The 23,608-nt window shown below is 44.6% G+C and overlaps 1 protein-coding gene across 1 annotated transcript in view; it reads right to left on the bottom strand.

Annotated features, from left to right (window-relative positions):
- The window catches only part of TMEM163 (transmembrane protein 163), a 240,212-nt gene extending 218,435 nt beyond the window's left edge, over positions 1-21,777 (bottom strand). The window contains exons 1-2 of the mRNA XM_047084132.1: positions 21,576-21,777; positions 15,913-16,032 (exon numbers count right to left, since the gene is read on the bottom strand). Of these exons, the coding sequence (XP_046940088.1) occupies positions 15,913-16,032; positions 21,576-21,777 (322 nt within the window). The remainder of the gene's footprint in view (positions 1-15,912; positions 16,033-21,575) is intronic.
- Between the last annotated feature and the right edge of the window lie 1,831 nt (positions 21,778-23,608).

Below are 23,608 nucleotides of genomic sequence, written 5' to 3'. Positions count from 1 at the left end.
ACAGCTCAGAGCCTGGAGCCTGCTTCAGAGTCTGTCTCCCTCTCTCTCTGCCCCTCCCCCACTCGCTCTTGCATGCTCTCTCAAAAAATGAATAATCATTAAAAAAAATTTTTTTTAAGGAATAGTTTCTTATGACAGTTCAAAGTTCTACTTCTGTGTTGCCATTATAGAAGAACACAATTGATTTTTGTATATTAAACTTCTATCCATCCACACTAGCCTTGCTAAAGTTTCTTATTTCTTCTAGTAGTGTCTGCAGGCTCCCTTGGCTTTTCTACATAGACTATAATTCCATGAGTAGTGGTTACTTTTCTTCCCTCTCCATTCTATATACTTTTACTTCTTTTCTATACTGGCTAGGGCATCGAGAATAATGTTGAGAGTAACTGGTAATAGCAGGCATTCTTATCTTCATTCCAGATTTTAAGGGGCTGCTTCTAATATTTACCACTTAACAATTGTTGTTGTTTTAGGTTAGAAATTCTTTATCACATTCAAACAATTCCCCCTTCTTAGTTTGCTTCAAGTTTTTATCTTGCCTTGAATTCTATCAAATGCATTTTGTATACTTACTAATTGTATATTTTTCCTCTTCGCTTACAATCATGGTGAATAATGTAATACTTCAATTACACCATTCTTGCATTCCTAAAATAAACAGCATTGCTATTGATGGTTATTTATTATTTCGTTACATAAACATGAAGAGATTCGGTTTGCTAATATCTTAAGATGTTTGCATCTGTATTCATGAGGGATACTGATCTATAAATTCTTCCCTATGGTCTTTGGTTTGGGTATCAAGTTAGTACTAATCTCAGAATGATATAGAAGCTTTCCTTCTTTTGCTGTAGGAACAGAGTACATGAGGTTAGGATTATCTGACGCTAGAATATTCATAAAAGCACCAATAAAAAAAAAAAAAACATGTTAGCCTAGATCAGCTTCTCAACCTCGGCACTACTGACATTTGAGGCCAGATAATTCTTTGTCATGGGGGCCTGTCCTGTATATTATAGGATTTGTAGCAGCAACCCCAGCCTCTGCCAACCAGATGTCAGGAGTATCTCTACTCCAAGTTGTGATGATCAAAAATGTGTCCTGATATTGACAGAATGGAACGGGAATGGAAGGGGATGCAAAACCACTGGCCTACAGTAACTGTTTAAATTTAAATCAGGTGTACTTGGGCATTTTTTTCCTTGAGACATCTTGGCAGATTATTATTCTATGACACTCTGCATTTCACCTCAACTTTCAAAGTTATAGACATAAAACATATAACAATAGTCTCATTTTCTAAATTCTTTTTTCTCATTACTTTTTATTCATTGCTATTCTTCTGTGATCAATCTTACCAGAGTTCAGCATGTTTTATTATTCTTGATTAGCTTTTAGTTTTGTGGATTCTACTGTTATCATTTTCTTTCATTAGTTTGTACTTTTAAATGCATTATTTTCTTTTTTTTCCACTTACTGCGGATGATTGTTTTTCTGTTTCCTAGCCTCTGTTTTAGGCAGTTTTGTTCACCAATTTCAGTTTCTTACTTTAAGTTCAAAGTACTTTTTAATATTTAATAAAACTTTTCTCCTTGAAATGCTCAGAAATGTGTTCAATTTCCCAACATAAATCATAATCTATAGGGGTATTTTAGCTATATTTGATTTCAAATGATCATTGCATTGTAGGCAGAGAATACAATCTATAAAATACCCATCTTAGTAATTTGATGAACCTTTCTTTCTCACTATGGAAGTGGTCACCTTTTATACATGTTACATGACGTTAAAACATACTGTAGAATGCATGCTTCTATATTGACCTATTGGACCAGGGCTTTTTTTTTTTTTTTTTAATTTTTTTTTTTTAACGTTTATTTTTGAGACAGAGAGAGACAGAGCATGAACCGGGGAGGGTCAGAGAGAGAGGGAGACACAGAATCTGAAACAGGCTCCAGGCTCTGAGCAGTCAGCACAGAGCCCGACGCGGGGCTTGAACTCACAGACCGCGAGATCCGCGAGATCATGACCTGAGCTGCAGTCAGACGCTTAACCGACTGAGCCACCCAGGCGCCCCGGACCAGGGCTTTTTAAACTAAACGTTAAAACTCACTAGTGGGGCATAAGATCAATCAAATAGGTTGTGACTAGCACTTTTTTAAATGAGGGAAAAGAGAAATGATCATAGCGCACATCACTTTTCTTTCCTAATTTTAATATATCTGACATCAGGTCACTCACACAATGAATTACATGATATAGCTCAATGGCCGCACTTTTTAAAAATTTCCTAGTAGCACAAAAAATCATGTTGCATATTATAATCAAAAGCTTACACATAAGGGCACCTGAGTGGCTCAGTTGGTTAAGCATCGGACTCCTGATTTCAGCTCAGATCATGATCTCACAGTTTGTGAATTCAAGCCCTGCATCGGGCTCTGTACAGACAGTGAGGAACCTGCTTGGGATATTCTCTCTCTCCCTCTCTCTGCCCCTCCCCTGCATGCGCTCGCTCACGCTCTCTCTCTCTCTCTCTCTCTCTCTCTCTCTCTCTCTCTATTGCTGACTCAAAACAAATAAACTTTAAAATAAAGCGGGGGGATGCCTAGGTGGCTCAGTGTGTTAAATGTCGGACTCTTGGTTTCAGCTCAGATTTTGATCTGACAGTTCATGGGTTCGAGCCCCAAGTCGGGCTCTGAGCTGACAGTGAGGAGACTGCCTGGAATTCTCTCTTTCTCCTCCCTCTCTCTTTCCCTCCTGGGCCTGTGCTGTCTTTCTCTCAAACTAAATAAACTTAAAAAAAAAAAAAAAGCCTTACATATGATGACATGTAGTATATATACACGTAAGTTCATTTATACGAGGCCACATATGCTTATCTCACTAAGGACAGCAGTCAAAAATGTTTGAAAAATGTTCAGTTATGTAAGTCAAATCTTCGGGTGCCTGGGTGGGTTCAGTCATTAAGGATCTGACTTCAGCTCAGGTCATGATCTCACAGTTTGTGAGTTCAAGTCCCACATCAGGTGAGCTCCAGCTGTGCATCACGTGAACACTAGCCCCGTGTCAGGTAAAAGCACAAGCCCTGGGTGAGCCCCACTTCTCTCAGTTTCTCTCTGTCCCTTATGGGATTCTCTGTCTCACTGCCCCTTACTCGCACCTTCCCTTTCTCTCAAAATAAAAAATTAAATCTTTAATGTCTTGGCTAATTTTTTATCTTTCATTTACTGACTACTAGAAGATCTACAATAAAGGCTACCATTATGATTATGATTTGTTCGTTTCTACCTGTAACTCCACCAATTTTCAGTTAGGTGCCTTGGAGTGTTTCTGATGTATACAAACTCACAAATGTTTTCTCTCCACGATGGATTGACCCTTTTGTTTATATAGTTACACCCTTTAATGCCTAATAATGTTTTTGTCTTTAAGTCTATTTTCCCTGATTAATATAGCTATGCTAACTTGATTTTTTTTACACCAACTTGATTCTATTGGTATTTGCCAGATAGATCTTTTTCTGTCCCTCTAGTTAAGCCATTCTGTGACCTTCTGTTTTTAATTTGTCTCCTATTAACAGTAGAGCCATAGATTTTTAAAATCCAATCTATGTCTTATTTTAACCTGATGGATTTAATCCGCGTATACTTTTTTTTTTATTTTTTATTTTTTTGAGAGAGAGAGAGAGAGAGAAAGAGAATGCAAGTGGGGTAGGAGCAGAAAGAGGGAGAAAGAGAGAATCCCAAACAGGTTCCATGCTGTCAGTGCAAAGCCTGACATGGGGTTCAATCCCACGGATCACGAGATCATGACCTGAGCTAAAATCAAGAGTCAGATGCTCAACCGAATGAGCCATACAGGGGCCCCTCCATTTATACTTTTTTAATTACTGAAATGTTTGGGTTGATTTCTACATTTTGTTTTCCTTTTTTTGTGCCATTTTTTTCACTTCAGCTGTCTATAGAAGAAAGTCTGTTTCCTCATTTATTTTTCCCTCCAATGGTTTGAGAAGTACTCCATCCCTCCCATCAATTCCCAGTCTCCGACACTCGTAAAAACACTAGTCTCTATTTCCTCTCTTCTTTGCTATCAGAATTCTTACTTGTTTCCATTGGAACTTTTCCTATCTTCCACGTCTCTTGAATAGAAAATATGAAAGGGAAGTATCACTTTGTGCTATATTCTGGGTAAGTTCCTCAGACTATATTTTGGTTCACTAACTATGTCTCAATGGTTTCTGATTCACTTACTATATATTTCATTACAAATTGCTCTGTTTAACATTTCCAGAGAAATGTGGCAGCATAGTTCCTCACGTTTACTTTTGCTTCCTCTAAAATACCCGCTAAACTAAGAGTAGAGGGATTTTTTTTTTTAAGAAAACTCATTAGAAAAAGAAGATAGAGGAGGCAACAAGAACTATTTTTAGAAGGTAGAAAACATATGGGCAAGTAGTAATTTATTTAACAGACTCCAGAAAGCAAATTCCTAAGACAGCCCTGCGAAAGCAAAAAGGCAACCCAATTTACACCTCAGGACACCAGGAAACAGAAAACTGGTAGCAAGATGTAACAAAGACAAGACTGAAAATAGTGTGTTTGGTACAAGGCCTGGTGGACAAGCAGTTCTCTGGATTCCCTCCCCAGTTCTGCACCAAAAGGCAATACCCTGCCCCCACCCCAAACTCTGCCATCAGATGACTGGAGGTTTATCTTCTGGATGAGGTACAACAGCCTCCGGTGTCAGGGACACCAGGCTCAGCTCAAGGTGGGAAAACCAAACTGAAAATAGCAAAGTTAAGAATTCCAAGTAGAATACTGAGAGATCAAAATCTTCCTCCTCAACTCAGCTTCCAGAATTCAGGCAGTCAGGTGCTCAAACTCCAGCCAGATCAGAAGGCCCTCCTCTGGGGAACATGTGCAACCCAAGGGGACAGATCTAGAAATGTTAAACCAGAAACTCCAATGAAACAGTCTGTGTCTCTACAGTAAAAGCCAGCACAAGCTTGGAGCTCTGGTCAGTTTAACACTCACTGTCACTATGAGCAAAGTATCAAAGATCACCTCTCACAGGATCCCTCCCCTAACATGAATGATGAACCCAAGGCAGAAGTGGGGGGGGGGGACAGGAATCTTGGGAGAAGACAAGAAACAAAAAAGATGTTTTTTTTTAACTATCACTAATAGTTTCTCAAAAAGATAAGATCTATTAGAAAGATCAATAAGAGTTGGATGACTTTTAAAAGGAACACTCAGACAATTTAAAGCAAAACTTGACAGTAGCAATGACAAGTTCAATAGAAAGGTAGGAACATAAAGTTGAGTCAATTTCCCAGAAGTAGAGCAAATAGAAAACAAAAGTAGGGGGTACCTGGTTGAAAAAGACCCCACCACAATGAGTCTCATGCAAAGGATTAGGATTTTTGCTAGTTTAGGACTTTAATACCAACACCAAGAAAAAGAATAGAATGGAGCAAAATCTTCAAAACTCTTAAGGAACACTGTTTCCTAATGAGAAGTTTCTATTTAGCCATCAATCAAGTGTCAAGATATATTAACAACATTTCAGGCTTGAAAGCTTCACCCCCTGCATGCCACTTTCCCAGGGAGCTAGGAGAAGTTGCGTTTCCTCCAAATGGGTTTATACCAACCAGAGAAGAGAAAAACATGGCATCCAGGAGACAGGAAATTCAACAGAGGAGAGAAATAAAGGGAATACCCCAAGAGGTGGTGAATCGCAGGTGATCCCAGGGCACAGCTATGCACCAAATCAAAAGGGCAACCAGAACGAATCCGAGAATGTCAATCGGCTCTGAGGGATTTCTTCAAGAAGAGGCTGATAGAATTATCTATGCATCTGAAAATGCCACAAGGAAGTTGAGGTTGGAAGAGAAATGCTGAGTTCAACTTCAATAAGAAACAGATTCAGAGAAAAGCAAACACAGGAATAAACAAAACAGATATTAAAATCAGAGAGAATAAAAAATAGGGCAGGCAAGAAGTAATCGTTCTTCACCATATGTCTCTGTGAGCAGGATTTATATAGTCATAATAATGCCAAGTATGGCTATTATGCAAGGATAAAAACTCAGAAGTCAGCATGTTTGTATGGGGCCAGGAAGAGGGTATAAGAGTAAATTATCTTTCATGGTGAGAAGTCAACAAATAATGGCTAAAGACACACACACAATCACGAAGCCTGTTATTTATACATATACAGTTGACCCTGGGACAACTCAGTGGTTGGGGCACTGACCCACCGTATAGTCAAAAATCCAGATATAACTTTTGATTCCCCCCAAATTTAACTACTAATAGCCTACTGTGGACCAGAAGCTTTACCACTAACAAAAACACGTATTTTGTATGTTATATGTATTTTATATTGTCATCTTCTAATAAAATAAGCTAGAGAAAAAATGTTATTTAAAAACTCATAAAGAAGAGAAAATGCACTTACAGTACTGTATTTATGTTTAAAAATCTGCATAAAAGTGGACCCATGCAGTTCAAACCCATGCTGTTCAAGGATCAACTGTATACGTAAATAAAAGAATCCATTAGAAGAAGTAAAATGGTTGGCGAGAGGAAGACAGGGGAGAGAGAATTTGTCAGTAATTCTCTTATCTCGAATTTAAGTTCTAATCATGCTGCTTGAATGTTTCTCAGTCCTATGGACCTTTTCTCCAGGAGCTAATCAATGTTAGATTGTGAGTTCATCTTCGGTAGAGCTTCATCCATGAGACACTGCTGGGCCTTAGTTGAGGCTCTCCATATGCTTCTTTCAGACACTCCAGAGCATTTCCAACCTCAGACCACATCCATGTTGTATCTCAGCTTGAGAGTTCTTAGGCTAAGTGGGTAGTATAAACTCTTATAGTGGATGCCATGGTGTATCTCTCGGATCCTCCCTCAAGATCTGGGCACTCAGTTCTCCTGGTTGCCAGAGGTGAGGGCTGCTGATGGCCCATAGCTGCATCCTTCTCCTGAACTGCCCTATACTCTCTACAGAAAGAAACTGCCTCTCCCGGTGTTACACTTCTCCCAAGGTTATACCTCTCCCTGGGGCAGCCCCTCCACACTCGTCTGGCCTTCTTGCTCAGTTGGACAACTGCAGGGCCATCCCAGCTCCTAAGTCCCTCTGGGGAAAAACTACAAGGCAACAGCACTGAAGTTCAAATTCTCACTCTGCCCAATCCTGCTGCCCTTGCTCCCTTTCATGTATTATTCCTGACAACCTCCTCCAGCCCCGCACCCCTCCAGCACTGGCAATTTAATGCACTTCCTGCAGTAAATCTCAGAGTCTATTTCCTAGTATATTGATCTATGAAAACTCCAAACACAAATATAGATGAAGTCAGTCTCATGGTTATAAATTCTAGTGGAAGGCTCCCCTACCCTCACTCCACACAGAGCTATGCTGCGACAGACAACCTTCCTCATTGTCTTGGTGGTGGATAGGTTTATTGTGGTCCACCCTTTTACTGAAGGTCAAGTCCTCTAGTGTACTTACTTTATTCTGAGAACTTAGTTTCTTCCACCTGTCTGGTGCTGGCCAAGGCCATTGTTATGGACTGAATTGTGGCTTCCCCCAACCCCCCACCAATTTCATATGTTGAAGACCTAACCCCCAATACCTCAGAATGTGACTGTGTTTAGATATGGGGTCATTAAAGAGTGAATGAAGTTAAAATGAGGTCACCAGGGTGAGCCCTAATCCAACAGTGTCCTTTTATGAACAGGAAATTAGGACATAGATACACACAAAGGGAAGATCAGGTGAAGACACAGTGGGGAGACCACCCTCTACAAGCCAAGGGGAGAAGCCCTAGGAGAAACCAACAGTGCCGACACCCTGATCGTGGACTCCAGCCTCCAGCACTGAAAGAAAATAAATGCCTGTTGTATAAGCCTCTTTGTGTGTAATGCTTTGTTAAAGCATCCCCAAAAAACTTCTGCCACTACGTTTCAGCCCTGTATGGACATCACAACCCAAGCCCCTCCTACTGAGCCCTGCAATCTTCACGAATTCTCACCCCAGGGAATATCCCATATTCTGTATCAATAGCTCTGATTTTCAACTCATCCTTTGTGGGCAGCAGAGGGCTCCTGGGGGCTGGAGACTGTCCTGCCTCTAACAGATCAGTGATGTCTTTTCTTGAGTATTCTATGTGTCTAACAGAGGAGGATGAGCAGGTTCCAGTTTATCTATCCTACCCCACTGCCCTATCATTTGCCCTGACAACTATAAGACTCATCTTCCCAGGAGACCTGAGCTCTTCCAGGGGCCTGAAGGACTGTCCCACTTCCCAACGTCCTCTGTGTCACCTGGCACAGCAGACTGTGCTTTGCCAACAGGTACTCAGTAAGGACTGGATGAACACATTCACTAGCTGGGAAGAAGGATGGGCAGTTGGGTATGGAAGATGGTGTCAAGTGAGGAACAGCTTCCTTTCCTGGGGACAGAGGTTCTCTGCCTCCCTCTGGCTTCATCAATCATTTCCAAATCTCACTATGCCTACACTTTGACCCCTGGGAACAGAGTACCAGAAAATAACCTCTTGTCCAGGAGCAGCTACACCGAAATTCACCTTCAAGAGACAACTCCCAGAGGATGAAATCACAGCCCTGGAATACAAGCAGACCCGAAAAACCCCTTCCTCTCCAACTGGCCAACCAAGATGACTCAAAAGTGACTGAGAGGCAGTAGGGAAAGCCCTCACAAATTTCCCACAGGGAAAATTTGTGCCCAGGGCTCAAGCAAGGAGAGGCAAGGACCTGCTGGGCCTATTGAGAGGAGTCCAGCTGGGGCTCACCACCCAGCTCCCGGGCCACTGCCACGGCTGTGTGACGAGGACACCCCTGTGCTGATGACTCTGGACACGTTTTTAATTAAATGCTGTATGCAGCACACAGAGAGAAAGGGGGGCAGAACATGCAGGTAGAAACAGCAGCTACGAGTACGTCATCTGGGGAAGATGTACTCTCCGAACAGCAGCAAAGGAGGCCCTTTCCATAGAACCCTGGACCCTTCTATCCAAGAAGAAGCGGAGGGTGGGGGGAGGAAGAGGGGGAGACAAGGGGCTCTGGCATCCCAACTATTTACGAAGTTGCAGTTTCCCCCTATTTTCATTCACTTGAAAAAGTCACTATTCCTTTTTCTGGGATCTTTACCTGCAAACATACATCCTGAACCTGCTGCAGCCATGGAGGCCTCAGCAGGGAGAGATCAAAAATTAGTGCAGGTCACCAGATATCTGAGTATGAACTGTATCAGGGGCTAAGAATACAGACTGGAGAAGACAGGGCCCCTACCTTTGAGGAGTGTGCAAAGAGCAGTAATTCAATGTTTCAAGTATTATGTCAAGTTTCTGACTGACAGGTGTCCAATGGGCTACAGGAACCAAAGATAATTTAAATCAGCATGGAGGGCAAGGGAAGGCTTCCTGGAAGAGGTGATCTTTGATCACAATTTAAAATTTAACTAGGAAACAAAGGGTGGGGTCAAGAACAAAGAGCATCTGAGGGTGCATGGTGTTGGGGCCAAGGGCAGGACACAAGGTTTGGGGTACTACAAGAACATTTGTGGGGGGCGCCTGGGTGGCGCAGTCGGTTAAGCGTCCGACTTCAGCCAGGTCACGATCTCGCGGTCCGGGAGTTCGAGCCCCGCGTCAGGCTCTGGGCTGACAGCTCAGAGCCTGGAGCCTGCTTCCAATTCTGTGTCTCCCTCTCTCTCTGCCCCTCCCCCGTTCATGCTCTGTCTCTCTCTGTCCCAAAAATAAATAAACGTTGAAAAAAAAAAATAAAAAAAAAATAAAAAAAAAATAAAAAAAAAAAAAAAGAAAGAACATTTGTGGGCTGGAGTGGCAGGAAGATGGGAGACGAGAAGAGGAGTCCAGCCAGGAGGGAGGGTCAAGACCACCGGGGGCCTCATGGAAAGCAAGGCAAAGGGATCTGACTAAAATGCCACTCCATATTCCATGTGCCCTCAGTGAGCTAGTGCCCTCAGAGAATCCTTGACGATATGGCCCTGAGGGTATGAGGGAGGAACCTGGGGGCAGGGAGCTTTGTCAGGATGAGGTTCCCCACCACATTTCCGCACTTCGGCCTGTTCTCCCCTCCTGGCTTCCACCTCTCAGAAGCACCCGTAGTTATCATTCACCCGGCACACTGACAGGAGCAAGTTATCCCACTGAACACCCCCAGGATGTGGCTCACAAGCTTCCTGCCCACATCCCCCTCACCACGTCACCCGCCTCAGAAGTGGCAGCCAGACGGTGGTTGGGAAGTTGTTCCTGAAGGTTCTCCACATCAAATCCACTTCAACTAAACTGTGAAAACAGCAGCCTGTGAAGAGGCCCGTGCTAACTCTAAGACCAGCAGGGATAAGACACCCTATCTAACATAAGTAGCAACCATAAGCTGGGTGTCTCTAGGCTTATAAACTCACACATATTCTTGAAGAAGATATGAGGCACTGGCAACAAAGCTAGTCCACAAGCAGCAGGATCTGGGGAAGAAAGAATTTAGGATGGGACAGAGATTTGCACTCTGTGTCTTTGGTCTCAGGAACTTTTATCATGTGCATATACTGTTTTTATCAATAAAAAGATCAACAAGCTACACAAAAGATCATTCTTCAAGCAGAATGTGAAGTGCGTGTTTACAGGACATGGCACAAAAGACTTGGGCCTCACATATGACATTATCTAACGGAGGTGGGGCACAATGAGAAAAACTGCAATGAGGAAAATACACAGTGTGATGGATCACATGCCTGTGGGGGATGGGTCCAGTCTGTGTGCCTGGTGAGGCTTCTTTGAGGGGTCAACCACGTAGAGATCGGTGGGAAGATGAGCTTGCCTCAAAGACATGCTCTCCAGTCCTAAGGAAAGGTTGGGCTGTCTGAGAAAGGGGGGCAAAGGCCAGGTCAGGCCTGACCTTGCAGGCCACTGTCACTATTCAGATGTTACTCTCAGAAACCACTGGAGGGTGTCATGCCTTCCCCATCTCACAATATGTCAAATGACAGATTGAGATTAACTAAGAAAATTCTCAGACCTGCTTTGCTGGGTTTATAGAAGACGTGTGTAATCCACTCGAGGCCTCACAATTTACAAATAAAGAGAAGTAAGTCCATTTATCCAATCACTTTTAAGGGACAAGAGTTCACACTAAAATCAGATACATTCTTTTCTAAATCCCCACATATAAAAAGAAAACCATCCCTTTCAAAAAATTTTTTCTAATTCTTAAATCTATTGATTCACTAAATTTTTGAGTGAGCTTTTTCTGGGATCTTAGTTTGGAGTACTTTTTTTTATTTAATGGAGCTAGGTATCTTAGGAAAGTTTTTCCCCTGAGAATGTTTCAAATATATCTTCATTCCCCACAGAACGTGTATTGAGTGACTCAAAATTAACTTGCACTCATTCAAACCTCAAAAAAGAGTCAGAATGCATCTTCCTAAATCATTCCGACAAAGACATCAATGATGTCAAAACCCTGAGTTTTGAAACACAACTTCTGTTCTCTTTCTAGCCTTACTATTAAAATAGACTTTTTTCATTTTGTCCCTAACACGATTGGCATTTTCCGTGCTGCCTACCGATTATAAACAGAACCAATTTTAAAACCAAACTAGGGCTCTTTCTGCAATATTCAAGATGTATTACCATCTGGTCTTATATCGGCATTTTTAACGGGTCCAAAATCTCTTTATTACGAAGTATTATCACAAATGATCCATATCCCTTTCAAAGCACACATTCTTTTCAAGACACTTTCAAGTCACAAACTTTGAAAGCTCACTTAATTTTTCAAGCTATATCAGACATGAGAATGTCAACCATAGTTACGTACACAACTGATTTATCACAGATATAACTTGGTAATGCTGACCAAAGCTAGTCTTTCAGGAATTACTAACCTGAGAAAACACAGCATACCAGCATACCTGAGTACCTGGAAGCTTAACAGGAGGTGAAGGGTCTTTATTTGCAATGTACATCCTATGTAAAAGATATGAACCTTTCCAACAGGCTGAGAAAAGAAGCATCCCTAAAACTTACACAATCCATCATCACTTCCAAACACAAAAAAGACAAGAGCATTTCTTTAGAAGATGCTTAGCAAAAATCAGCATCCAGGATAAAATAGAAAATGGCAGGTAAGGAGATCAAGATGGGAATTCCAAGTGACTATGGTAGATGCCACTCCAAGACACTGCCCTTAGCAAGAGAATGGCCATGATGAGGAACGGACTGTCCCAAAAACATGTCAACAGTTTGTAAAATAAATGAGATCTAAACCTGGTATTTAAATAAACCTTTAGATCACATTTGTCTTTTTCTAATAAATATTTTCCTTCCACCTGATTTTAAAAACAAAAAGAAAATGGGGCGCCTGGGTGGCCCACTCAGTTGGGCGTCCGACTTCGGCTCAGGTCATGATCTCATGTTTCGTGGGTTCAGGCCCTGCGTCAGGCTCTGTGCTGACAGCTCGGAGCCTGGGGCCTGCTTCGGATTCTGTGTCTCCCTCTCTCTCTGCCTCCCAGCTCATGCTTTGTCTCTGTCTCTCAAAAATAAATTTAAAAAATTTTTTTTAATTAAAAAAAAGAAAGAAAGAAAAGTGTTTTGTTTTTTTTTAAATCTCTCTCAGGTCATTCATTCAACAATCTTGCGTACTGATTCCATACAAGGATGGATGTTCCTCCTTCTCCCAGAGTGGCAAGACATAATGATTACTAGCCTTCTTCTCATTGCCATGATTATCAGCCCCTGTCAACACACACACACACACACACACACACACACACACACACACACACACACACAAATGCAAAGACTTCTCTGCCATCTCAAAGCATCACAGGTAGTTAGTTATTCAACAGCAATTCTCTTTAAAAAGCCTAACTGTTCAATAGGGGCACCTGGGTGGCTCAGTTGGTTAAACATCTGACTTCAACTCAGGTCATGATCTCGCAGTGAGTGAGTTCGAGCCCCGTATCGGGCTCTGTGCCTACAGTTCAGAGCCTGGAGCCTGCTTGGGATTATGTGTCTCCCTCTCTCTCTGCTCCTCCCCAGCTTACACTCTGTCTCACTCTCAAAAATAAGTAAACATTAAAAAAATAATAAATAAATAAATAAATAAATATAAAGACTAACTGGTCCAACCTAACCATTTCGTTGGATAACGCAGGAGTTCACCAAGCTAACCTACCCCATTTCATCCCACATCTCTGTCAACAGCCTCCCTGGAAAATAAGAGTGGGGAGGGGATCAGCGTTCTTGTGACAATTTTTTTTTTTAATATAATGGGGCACCTGGAGGGCTCAGTCAGTTGGGTGTCCGACTTCAACTCAGGTCAGGATCTCATGGTTTGAGAGTTCAAGCCCTGCAACAGGCTCCCAGCTAACAGTGCAGAGACCGCTTGGGCTTCTCTGTCTCTCCTTCTCAGCCCTTCACCTGCTTGTGTGCTCTCAAAATAAATAATCCTGCTTCGGATTCTGTGTCTCCCTCTTTCTGCCCCTCTCCTGCTCACGTGAATGCACTCTCTCTTGTGTGCTCTCAAAAGAAAAAAATAAATAAATAAATGAAATTTTTTTAAGTCTACCAACATGTAAATGTTGCTTTAAAAAGTGTTTTAAATATTTAATATTACAAATACATTTAGGAACCTAAAGGGTAAAAGGAACAACCCTAAACAATACAACCAGAGAGGAGCACAAAGCTTTAAAATATGAACTATAGGGGCTCCTGGGTGGCTCAGTTGGTTGGGTGTCCGACTTTGACTCAGGTCATGATCTCGCGGTTTGTGGGTTCGAGCCCTGCGTCCGGATCTGTGCTGACAGCTCAGAGCCTGGAGCCTGCTTCAGATTTTGTGTCTCCTCCTCTCTCTGCCCCTCCCATGCTCATGCTTTGTCTGTATCTTTCTCTTAATAATAAATAAATGTTAAGAAAGATAAATAAATAAATAAAAATAAAATATGAAATATAAATGCACACGTGCGTGCACACGCACACACACACACAATAAAGCTACTCTTCATAGTTAAAGTGGGGAAAAATAGAACTCCTACATTTTTTCATTTAACTTGAAACCAACTTGGGAATAAACTGAATGTATTACAGAAATTAACACAGATCATGATATGATAGGCCAATGCCAACATTTTATAGGCAAGAATTTAGAGGATTTAAATGAAATACTTGCTAAAGAGTTAAAATCGTTTTAGAAAAAAAAGAAAACCCTTTTCAAAAGCAACATTCTAATTCCATATGCATTATGCAACAGTCTCTTCCTATTCAAGGAAATGGAACAAAATTTTCAAGATAACCCAACTGATCAGGCATGACATATGAAACCAGAATTTCCTCATAGTTTTTCCTGGTTATGAGATTAAGGATATCAAATGTAGTATTCTCCCAAAGGAAAGGCTCGTTCAGTATTTCTTCACAGTCACGTCCCCATTCAAACACCCATATGATAAAATCAAAACAGCTCTATTAGGCACATGGACAAGTCTGAATAACTATTATTCTATTGGGAAATCACCACCCCTCCTACCATCTCTTTCTTTACATATGTAAATGATGGTGTGGATCCAGAACCCACCACCAGCCACCACAACCAAATTACCCTCCAGGGACCTCAAAGGGACTTGTTATTCTTGCTTTAGCATTTGAAAAAAAAAAAAAAAAAAAAAAAAAGGAGGCAAGAGGAAGGAAGGAAGAGCTATTTTCAGGAATCAGAATTTCTCTTGATTAGATTTCTGGCTCACTGTAAATGTTTATACTCTGAAATGCATTACCCTCTGCTTCTAAATGTTTGGCTTTTTCTAGAGCCAAGATAAGGTACAGTGTTTCCAATATAAATTGCGTCAAGTAATATATGCCTAGTTTTGCAGGGAGCATTTGGTCAAATTCTAATATTGCCTCTTGGGAGCCAACACCAACTTCCAGCAGCCAATCTGTGCAGAATAGAATTTTAAACACACACAGAGCAGACACAGCCCTTCCAGCAGACACAGCCCTTTCTTCTCCCACTGAGGAATGTCACATGAGACATCTTGCATGACACTTATCACTAAGAATATAGATCTTCCTGTTAAGGTAATGAATTAATCACAAAATGCACAAAGTACATTCCTCTCACCCCAGCATTAAAAAACATGGTGGTTTCTACCAAGGTTGAGATGAAGCTTAATGTCATTGCTTAAGCTTATAAACCACTGCACAATTAATAAGAATTAATAGCACATGCGCATTTCTTCAGGCTGCAAATGTTAGCTGAGAAAATGCATGTCAGAGGGCTTCCTAACACCCAAACAGGATTATCCACAGACAGAAAGTAGATTATCCATAAGCAGAAAGTGTTCAATTATCTTAGTTTTTCTTGATCGTAATAAATGTTTTTGCTTGCATTGCCAGTGAAAACTTGACAAAGGACCTCCATTTCTCTTTCATTAAAATGTGCACATGATTTTCATCCAAACCTTACACAGATATAAGGGGCAGAGAGAGGATGTACTGTAATATTGTACTCATCTGGTTGCATTAGGCTCAAAATACAAATCTCAAGGATATAGATTTGTCACATGTCAGCCCAAGCTGAAGGCATCCACCAAGAGAGTATTTTCCCTATTCAAGCTGGCAGCCAGAATTCACTGCCACAAACCGGCATACTGATGAGAGCCAAGGCTCCCAGTGTCCCTCTCCATTTCTTCTTAACCACCTCTTCCCTCCGCACAGAAGCCATTTTACTAATTTATAAGTACCCTGACTCTCTTACCATCTACAAAAATTTACTCGTCAATAATAGTCAACTAAAAGCAAAAGCACATCCCACAGGAGTCAGAGAATAAAACACACAACAGCAGCACGGATCGATCAGCAGGACTCGGGCTACTTACTAAAGGCAGCCACCGCCAGGGCCAGGGTGACAATAATGGAGAACCAGGAGACCCACAACGCCTTCTTTCGGTAGTTCTGGGCTTCGTGAGGTTTGAGTCGAGTGCTGCTTTCTAGTAAGCCTGACAAAAACAAGGAGAAAAGGAAGTTAGACATTTCCTTATTAAGAAACCCACAGCCAGAGCTACACTTTCTTATCCAAGGATTGCAAACTGACAGCCTGTGGGCCAAGATGTGTTTTGTTTGGCCCACGCTGTGTTTTAACAATTAGGAGAGTTCACATGGAAATCAGGCTCTCTGGCATCTCTTGAAAAATCATAGGCTCTAGCAATACGGGACATGGATTCTTGCAGTGTGACAGCACTTGTACACTTTAGAAGGAGCCCACAGACCCACTCACCATATCGGTCATCCCTGCCCTCATATTAACTCAGCTATGTAAGTGTTGCCCTAACAAGGCCCTTCAGTTAAGAAAACAGCACAATTAGTCCACATTCAACTGGGCATTCAGGCTCTCAGCTGTAGGCATTGATTTGCATTGATCCACCAGCACCGCCCCAACTCGCCCCAACTCGGTAAAGAAACTTTTCCCAAAGAGTCACGGACCCCAAATACCTTCATTGCTTCCTTCAACAATTAACAGGAAGAGAAGGAGGATTTCTCTTTGATCACAACCAACAACAGTCATCAGGCCTACATTATAGGCCATGTTTTCTTCTCTTCTTTTTCTGCTCTATAGTATGTATTGCTTTGTACCAAAGCTATGTCAAACAACTTTCAGATTATTAAAGAAAGCTAAAACTGGAGGTCACTTTCTGGGCAGGCCATGTGTAAGAAAGATTTGATTTTGTCTCCGATGCTTTCAATGTTGAGGGTCCTTGACACCAACAGAAATTCATGATGTCTTAAGAGGCAAGGCTCAAGCTTCATTTGCCTTGGGTTGAGGACTAAAACATCTTGAGCATGATCCTGATTTATACTTTTTCTTCTTCTTTGGAAATAGATCGTATATGGCATCTCTTAGTTGCATGAAGAACCAAATTCAGTGACACATTCCGTATCAATAGGAGCTTAGAACAACATCTCTGGCTGAATAGCCCACAATACACCTTTCAGAGGTGAAGCTTCATCCTACCAGCTCCAAACAATGAAGAAAGAGGTGGTCAAAGCTTAGGCACCCATTTGTACAGTGTCTCATGGCATGCAACAGATCACACCTGGCACACCACGTAAAAGACATCATCCCATTTGACCAGTGGGGCGCCACACTCAGCTTCTGGCTCCTGAATACTGCACCCTCTTCAAAAATTACAACAAAGACCCTGTTAAAACTTCTCAATTCCATTTACTACCCAGACTCAAGCACCTTGAACAAGTCCTTAAACAAAGCAAGAGGAAATGTCAAGGAGACCGCCCAATGAACCCAGCCTACAGCCCAGAGATTTTTAAATAATCAAAACCTGTAGATTTACATCAGAGCAAAAGGTAGAAGAGGTTGCAAAAGGTAGATATAAACACATCTCTATTACCTCACTGTAAAAATCTCCCCAAACCTTCTTTAATACATGTACTTGAATGAAAAAAGAAAAAACCTCTCTTCTCAAATTCTGCCTTAGGTACAAATGATTTCAAATTAAAATCCCTTGTCTATTTTTCTCCCTTTGTCTACTTTTCCCCTAGCTACCATACAACACCTTATTCTAATTTTCAACGACAATCACCCCAGTCTCCTGTTCTAGTCAACCTAGATCAAGCGAGTCCTACAGCCTCCCAATCATTTATTTTCCTTTTCCAGAAGGACATAAAAATTTTCCTTTCATTCTGGACATTTTGAGGAGAAGTGAAGCTGTAACACTCACGTACTGACTCAAATAAGCAGTTCATTTGCTATGTATTCTGACACCAACAATCTTAAGAGGCTTATCCACTGGGGGTAAAAACAAGGTTCCTTTTAGAGGATTTAATTTTCTAAGATAAAGGACAATGATCTGGGTTTTCCATTCTGCCGTATAACATTTATTTTTCCTTCCAAAGCCAGCTGTTTGCAACAATAGGACTGGTCCTGACCACACACACCTGCCACATGCTTCACCCCACAGCGAACCAGCACTCTGCTGAAGGAGTCAGCACTCTGCTCAAGGAGTCTCAGGGGTCGGCGCACGTGGGCTGCACTGCCCTAAGAGGGCACCTGAGTCCTCAAAGCAGCAGGACTGGAGATCCTTCCCCAGATCTGATCCTGTGTGTGTCCCCCACGAGAGATTTTCCATTTTAAAAATTAGGGGTGCCTGGGTGGCTCAGTTGGTTAAGCAACTGACTTCAGTTCAGGTCATGAGCCTGCAGCCCGTGGGTCTGAGCCCCATATGGGGCTCTGTGCTGAGAGCTCAGCGCCTGGAGCCTGCTTCAGATTTTGTGTCTGTCTGTCTCTCTCTCTCTCTCTCTCTCTGTTCCCCCCACACACACACTCGTACTCTGTCTCTCAAAAATAAAAAAATTAACATTAAAAAACATTTTAATAAAAAAATAAAAATTGGAATAATTGTAATGCGAAGACTGTCCAAGAAGGCAGGTACTTCCCCATTTCCAACCTTTGTTTATCATCTCCTCCTACTGGTTTTCCCCGTAGAATGGAAAAACTTCTCCTCCTCCAAGGGGAGTATGATGACCTAGAAAGACCCATTAATGACCTGTCTACATACAGGTGCCTCTACCTCTGCCCCCACACTGGCTGCACGCGAACTCACAAGCAGTGAGGAGGATTCCTAAAGTTTTCAGGACGCTGTGCTTCACAAGTAAAAGGCAGCCCAGCCTAGAGAAGCTAAGGCAGGCCGCTTATTGCATGCAGGGCTATGTCCCTTGCTAAACATAGTTGGCCTCCACATGCAGATCTCCAATCTCACTCGGATTCCATATATTTGTAATCTGGGCCTGACATTAGTAAGCGTAAGCATTGTATGAATGAAAGACTGATAACTTAGGATTTGAGAGGGAAATGCAAATATATGTGGTTAGGTTGAAGCCATTAGTCATTTCCATGCTAGTATGAATTAGTCCCAATTGCTTTCTCATAATAGTCACACTTGGATTTTCTGGAAAAATGGGGAATTTTTATTATATAGAAAGGTAGTAAGAAATGCAGAAGGATGTAACACTCTAAGCCTACTTAGGATTTGGAGCAGAATGAAGGGAAAATACTTGTGTTAAGAAGAGTGGATATTAAAAGAATGGGGGTGGAAATCCCAAGATAAACTTAGCCTATTTGTGGGGTGTCTAACCCCTATAAGTCTTAGACCACAGAACTCTTGCTCCCTGACTGCAAGGCTCAACCAAATGGCACTGCACTATCAGCTAGCTGGGTTTCTGGGAAGCAGCCCACATCACTTCTAAGGGGAAAATACCTCTAAAGTCCTAAAATACTGGCTAACAAAGCAAGCTTTTGATGGGAGTTAGACACAGTCTGAAACCAGGTCTAATAGCTCCAAAGGAAGTTAGGACAAGGACAAATACAGGTAACATGTCCAGGGTACCCACCCCCTCCCCCCCCACACACACCCTATAGATATTTAGGCCTAGAAAAAAGCAAGCCAGGCATGATGGAGAGATGCACAGCAGGCGAGTGCTTCGGCTTCCTCCTCCCCGAACCCTCTCACCATTAGGGAAAAGGTAGCTGCAATCGAACTGTTCCCAAGGGATACAAAAATCGATATGGGAAAGATGCAGCCCCTTAAGAAAAAAATAACACAAACACAAAAAATTACAATAAGCCTCCCCAGGTAACTTGGTCTATTTAATAAAAATGATTCATCCATCATTAACTCTTTCCTGTCAGCAATAGGTCAAACAAAAGAATGTCACACTGACTTTCAGCTTTCAATGCCACACGGCACTGGGTTCTTTGGAGGACAGGGTCTATCCTAACAGAGAGGCTGTGTGTGATATACAGTGCTTTCACACAGTGACAGTTTATAAACAGTGAATGCTTTCATGCTATAATATAATGGAAAATGAAATTCACTTGACCAGTGAAAAAGAACCCTAAGATTTAATTCACAAGGGCTTGTTACACTTGAGCACGAGCTACAAAATGATGCTAAATATTAACTCGCCCTGGCACTTTTTTCTCCTCCTGCCGTTTTGTGGGGTGGGGAGAAATAGGCCAGCTTTTACAAATGACCTGCAATGCAACAAAAATAAGCTCAGCCCAGACTTCTTCTGTTGCTCTTCCACACAAAATGTTTAAATCCTACAATATTAGTTGCAGAGAGGGAAAGGTAAGTAACGTGCCCCATAATAAAACCGATGGGTTTTGTCGGGTGCTGGTGATGTCACCCACCTTCGGCTCTGTCACAGTAACTAGTTGTCTCGGAACAGGGGGGAGAGGAACCGCAACACACGTTATGACTGGAACAGCCCCAGCTCTCCCGGAGCAATCCCGGCCGGTTCTCTGGGATTGCTGTTTCCATGTCATTCTATCTCACATGCCACAGTTTAAAATTTCTAAGAGGAAAAAGATCGTGCATCCGAACACTAAACCGGAATAAAAATGTACAGGAGATACTAAGAATAGGACGGAAAACCTGCTAAGACGAAAATATAAAAATCCGCCACAGCCAACAAAATAAGAGGCTTCCAAGAAAAGGGGGTGGAGTGGCGATGAGCCGGCTCCCCCTGAAAAGGGCCTGGCTGCAAGAATGCCGCTTCGGCCACTAACCGGTTTTAGCCCAAGCACTGAGTCTTTTTTGAGGGGGCCGAGCTGAATTTGGATTAAGAAGCAGAGAATATAGACGTGGCCAAGAAAACGGCTCCCTCCAGGCGGAAAGGAAACGAAGCAGGGAGGGAAAGAGGGATGGAGGAGAAGAGGCACGGGAATGAACAACGGAGTCTCTCCGGTTTCGTGCGGGCAACTCAAAGGGGGCATCGGCTGTGTGTCGGGAAGTTAAGGTTGGCCTCCCAGGAAAGGGACGTTCTCGGGATTCCAGGCCAGTGTCTCAGGAGGGGCTGGGGACGTGCGCTCCAGAAAGCACCAGGTTTCAGTGGCATCCATCCAGAGGAAGTTGGTGGTCCAAGCACAAGTGCCCCGGTCCTCTGCTCCCATCACCGGGGCAGCGACCCGTGGTAAACTGGATCCCCTGTGAGTGAGGGCCGGGGGCCGCCGGACTTGCCTCGCCAGGGCATCCAGCTAGGCTCTATGGACCAGCTCCCCGAGGCTAACCCCGCAGACGGAAGTTCTCCCGGGGAGCCGCCGGGGGTCGAAGGGGGCTTGGAAGGAGGATGCACCGAGCTGAGGACCCTCCGAGCTGAGCCGGGCCCGCAGTCCCCCAGGAGCACGGGGCTCCACAAGCAAAAAAACGCCCCCCGCAAACTTTTCCAGCGGGCTGGCCGAGAGGAGAGCACGGGCCCGCGCGAGGTCGGCCCGGAGGCTGCCCGGTTCTGGGGCTCCGGAGAAGGAGCGGCTGCCCGGGCGGCGCCGGCCCCGGGAGGTGGGGCTGTCGCGCCCCGCGCCCTCGCGGGGAAGTCCCGGCCCCGCGCCCCCGAGCGCCCCGAGGCGCCGAGCACCGCGCCCCGCCAACCTGCGAGTCGGGAGAGGCGCGCCCGGAGCAGAGGCTCCGCGCCTCGCCTCGCCTCGCCGGCCGGCCGGGAGAAAGGGGCCGTGCCGGCGTGCGCTCACCTCGATCCTCCAGCCCGTCGCTGAATTGGCCGCTCTCGCTGATCCGCAGCTGCCGCTCCTCATCGGGCTTGGGCGGCTCTCGCGCTGGGTAGTTCTGCGGGCCCGGGCCGGGGGCGGCGGCCGAGGGCTCGTGGCCCCGGGGCGGCGCTGGGACCGCGGGGCCCGGGGGGCTGCGGCGCTCGCTGCCCGCGGCCGGCTCCATGGCGCGAGGCGGCGGGGACTCGAGTCAGAAGTGCGAGGCGCCGCGGCTCAGGACCGGCAGAGGGACGGACCGACCGCTAGCGGAGGGAGGACGGGCGCCGAGGAGCGGAGGTGCGCCGGCAGCAGGCGGGGCGGGGGTGTTGGAGAGCCGCGCGGCTAGCGCGGCGGGTGGCAGAGGCTGGGGCAGCGCGTCGCCGCCGCGCTCCGCCCACGGGGGCAGGTGCGGGCTGCAGGGACCCGCCCCAAGGCCCCGGCGCCCGAGCCCGAGCCCCGAGGCCGGTGAGGAGGGAGGGATCCTGCCGAGCCCGGCGCCCGGAGGCTCGCGGGAACTGCTGGGAGGGGGGGAGGAGGGGGGCTGACGAGGGTGTGACGGGAGACCGGCCCCACCCGCGCCGCGGGATGGTGCCCGGAGGGGACGCGCTCGGACCCGGTTCCCCAGCCGTCCGGGAAGGTGGCGGCCGCATTCGCGCAGGAGAGCGGGCAGCGCCCTAATTTGACGTCCTTTCTCCTCCTGAGCTGCACTAGCTTCCGAGGCTGTGCAGGGTCTCCACCTGGGTTACCATCATCACCGCCCATCGCGGGAAAACGAGATTCACCTGCCGCCAAGCCCTCCGGGCTCTGGCTTTCCTCTAAGGAGCTTTGATTGCCCTCCCAATTTTTCTCTCCAGCTACTTAAGGGAACCGGGCAACCTTGGAACCACTCGAGCTCTAGAAGATATTTCGATGCCAAGGCTCCCCCACTGCGACTATCCCTGGGCCTTTGTCCTGGCTAGTCCCCTGCCAGCTCGCTATTTCCTCTCGCGGTATCCAAATCTTGCCATTTCTTCAAGACTCGGACGGAAGCCTCCCTCCTGCAAGAAGCCTCCCCCGACTGTCCTGGAGCAGCCGACCGCGCGGAGCCCGCACCCTCGAGCGGTCGGGCTAGTCTGCCCAACGAGGCAACCACCTTGCCCACGCCAAGGCCCACGCCAGCTCTCTTGGAGCTCCGGGAGGTGCAGGGGGCAGGGGGCGGGGAGCGGGGAGCTGTTGGGGACCGGCCGTTTATTAGATTAAGCTTGAATTGAACGGTATCAACATCAAAACTCCAGAGTCTAGATTTCATCTGTAGATGAACATCAGACTTCAAATTTAATGAGTCCCTTAAAATGCCAGTTCCTCACTTAAAGCCTGCCTACTTTTTTGAAGAAGCACGCTTTTTTGAAGAGTAACCAGTTTCCTTTCTCATTTTCATTTTGCCTACAACCGAAATCAGAGTGGAATTTAAATGTCTTTGTGGTGCATTGGACACTAGAAACGGGAAGAATGTCTCGTTTTACTTTGTGTTGTCGGGTTGGGGTGAGAAAATCTTAGCTGACCTTGGCCAACTCACTTTACCTTTTTTAACTTTTTTTTTAATGTTTATTTATTTTTGAGAGAGAGAGAGAGAGAGACCGAGCGCTAGCGGGGATTGGGCAGAGAGAGAGGGAAACAGAATCTGAAGCAGGCTCCAGGCTCTGAGCCCTCAGCACAGGGCCAGACCCTGGGCTCGAACTCACCAACAGCTGGATCATGACTTGAGCCAAAGTCGGAGCCTTAACCTACTGAGGCACCCAGGCGCCCCTACTCACTTTACCTTTTTAACCACTAATTTCTTTACAGACTGAAAGGGTTGGACTAGGTCATTTCAAATGTCCTTTCTTGATAGGGAAAGAGGGAGCAAGGGAAGTAAGAAAAAATGAAAAGAAGGAAAATCACTGCTTGGATTTAAAAAACCATGAATACTTATACCCACCAGTCCTGGTCCTGTCCTGGAGACAGACAAGCCTTCAGATACTGCAGACACCTTCCCCCAC

The sequence above is a fragment of the Lynx rufus genome, unplaced genomic scaffold, assembly GCF_022079265.1.
Source record: "Lynx rufus isolate CCGP_SWC_20201006 ecotype Redwood Valley unplaced genomic scaffold, mLynRuf1.p SCAF_2, whole genome shotgun sequence".
In the NCBI taxonomy this organism is placed as follows: Eukaryota; Metazoa; Chordata; class Mammalia; order Carnivora; family Felidae; genus Lynx; species Lynx rufus.
This window is presented reverse-complemented; position numbering and strand designations above follow the sequence as displayed.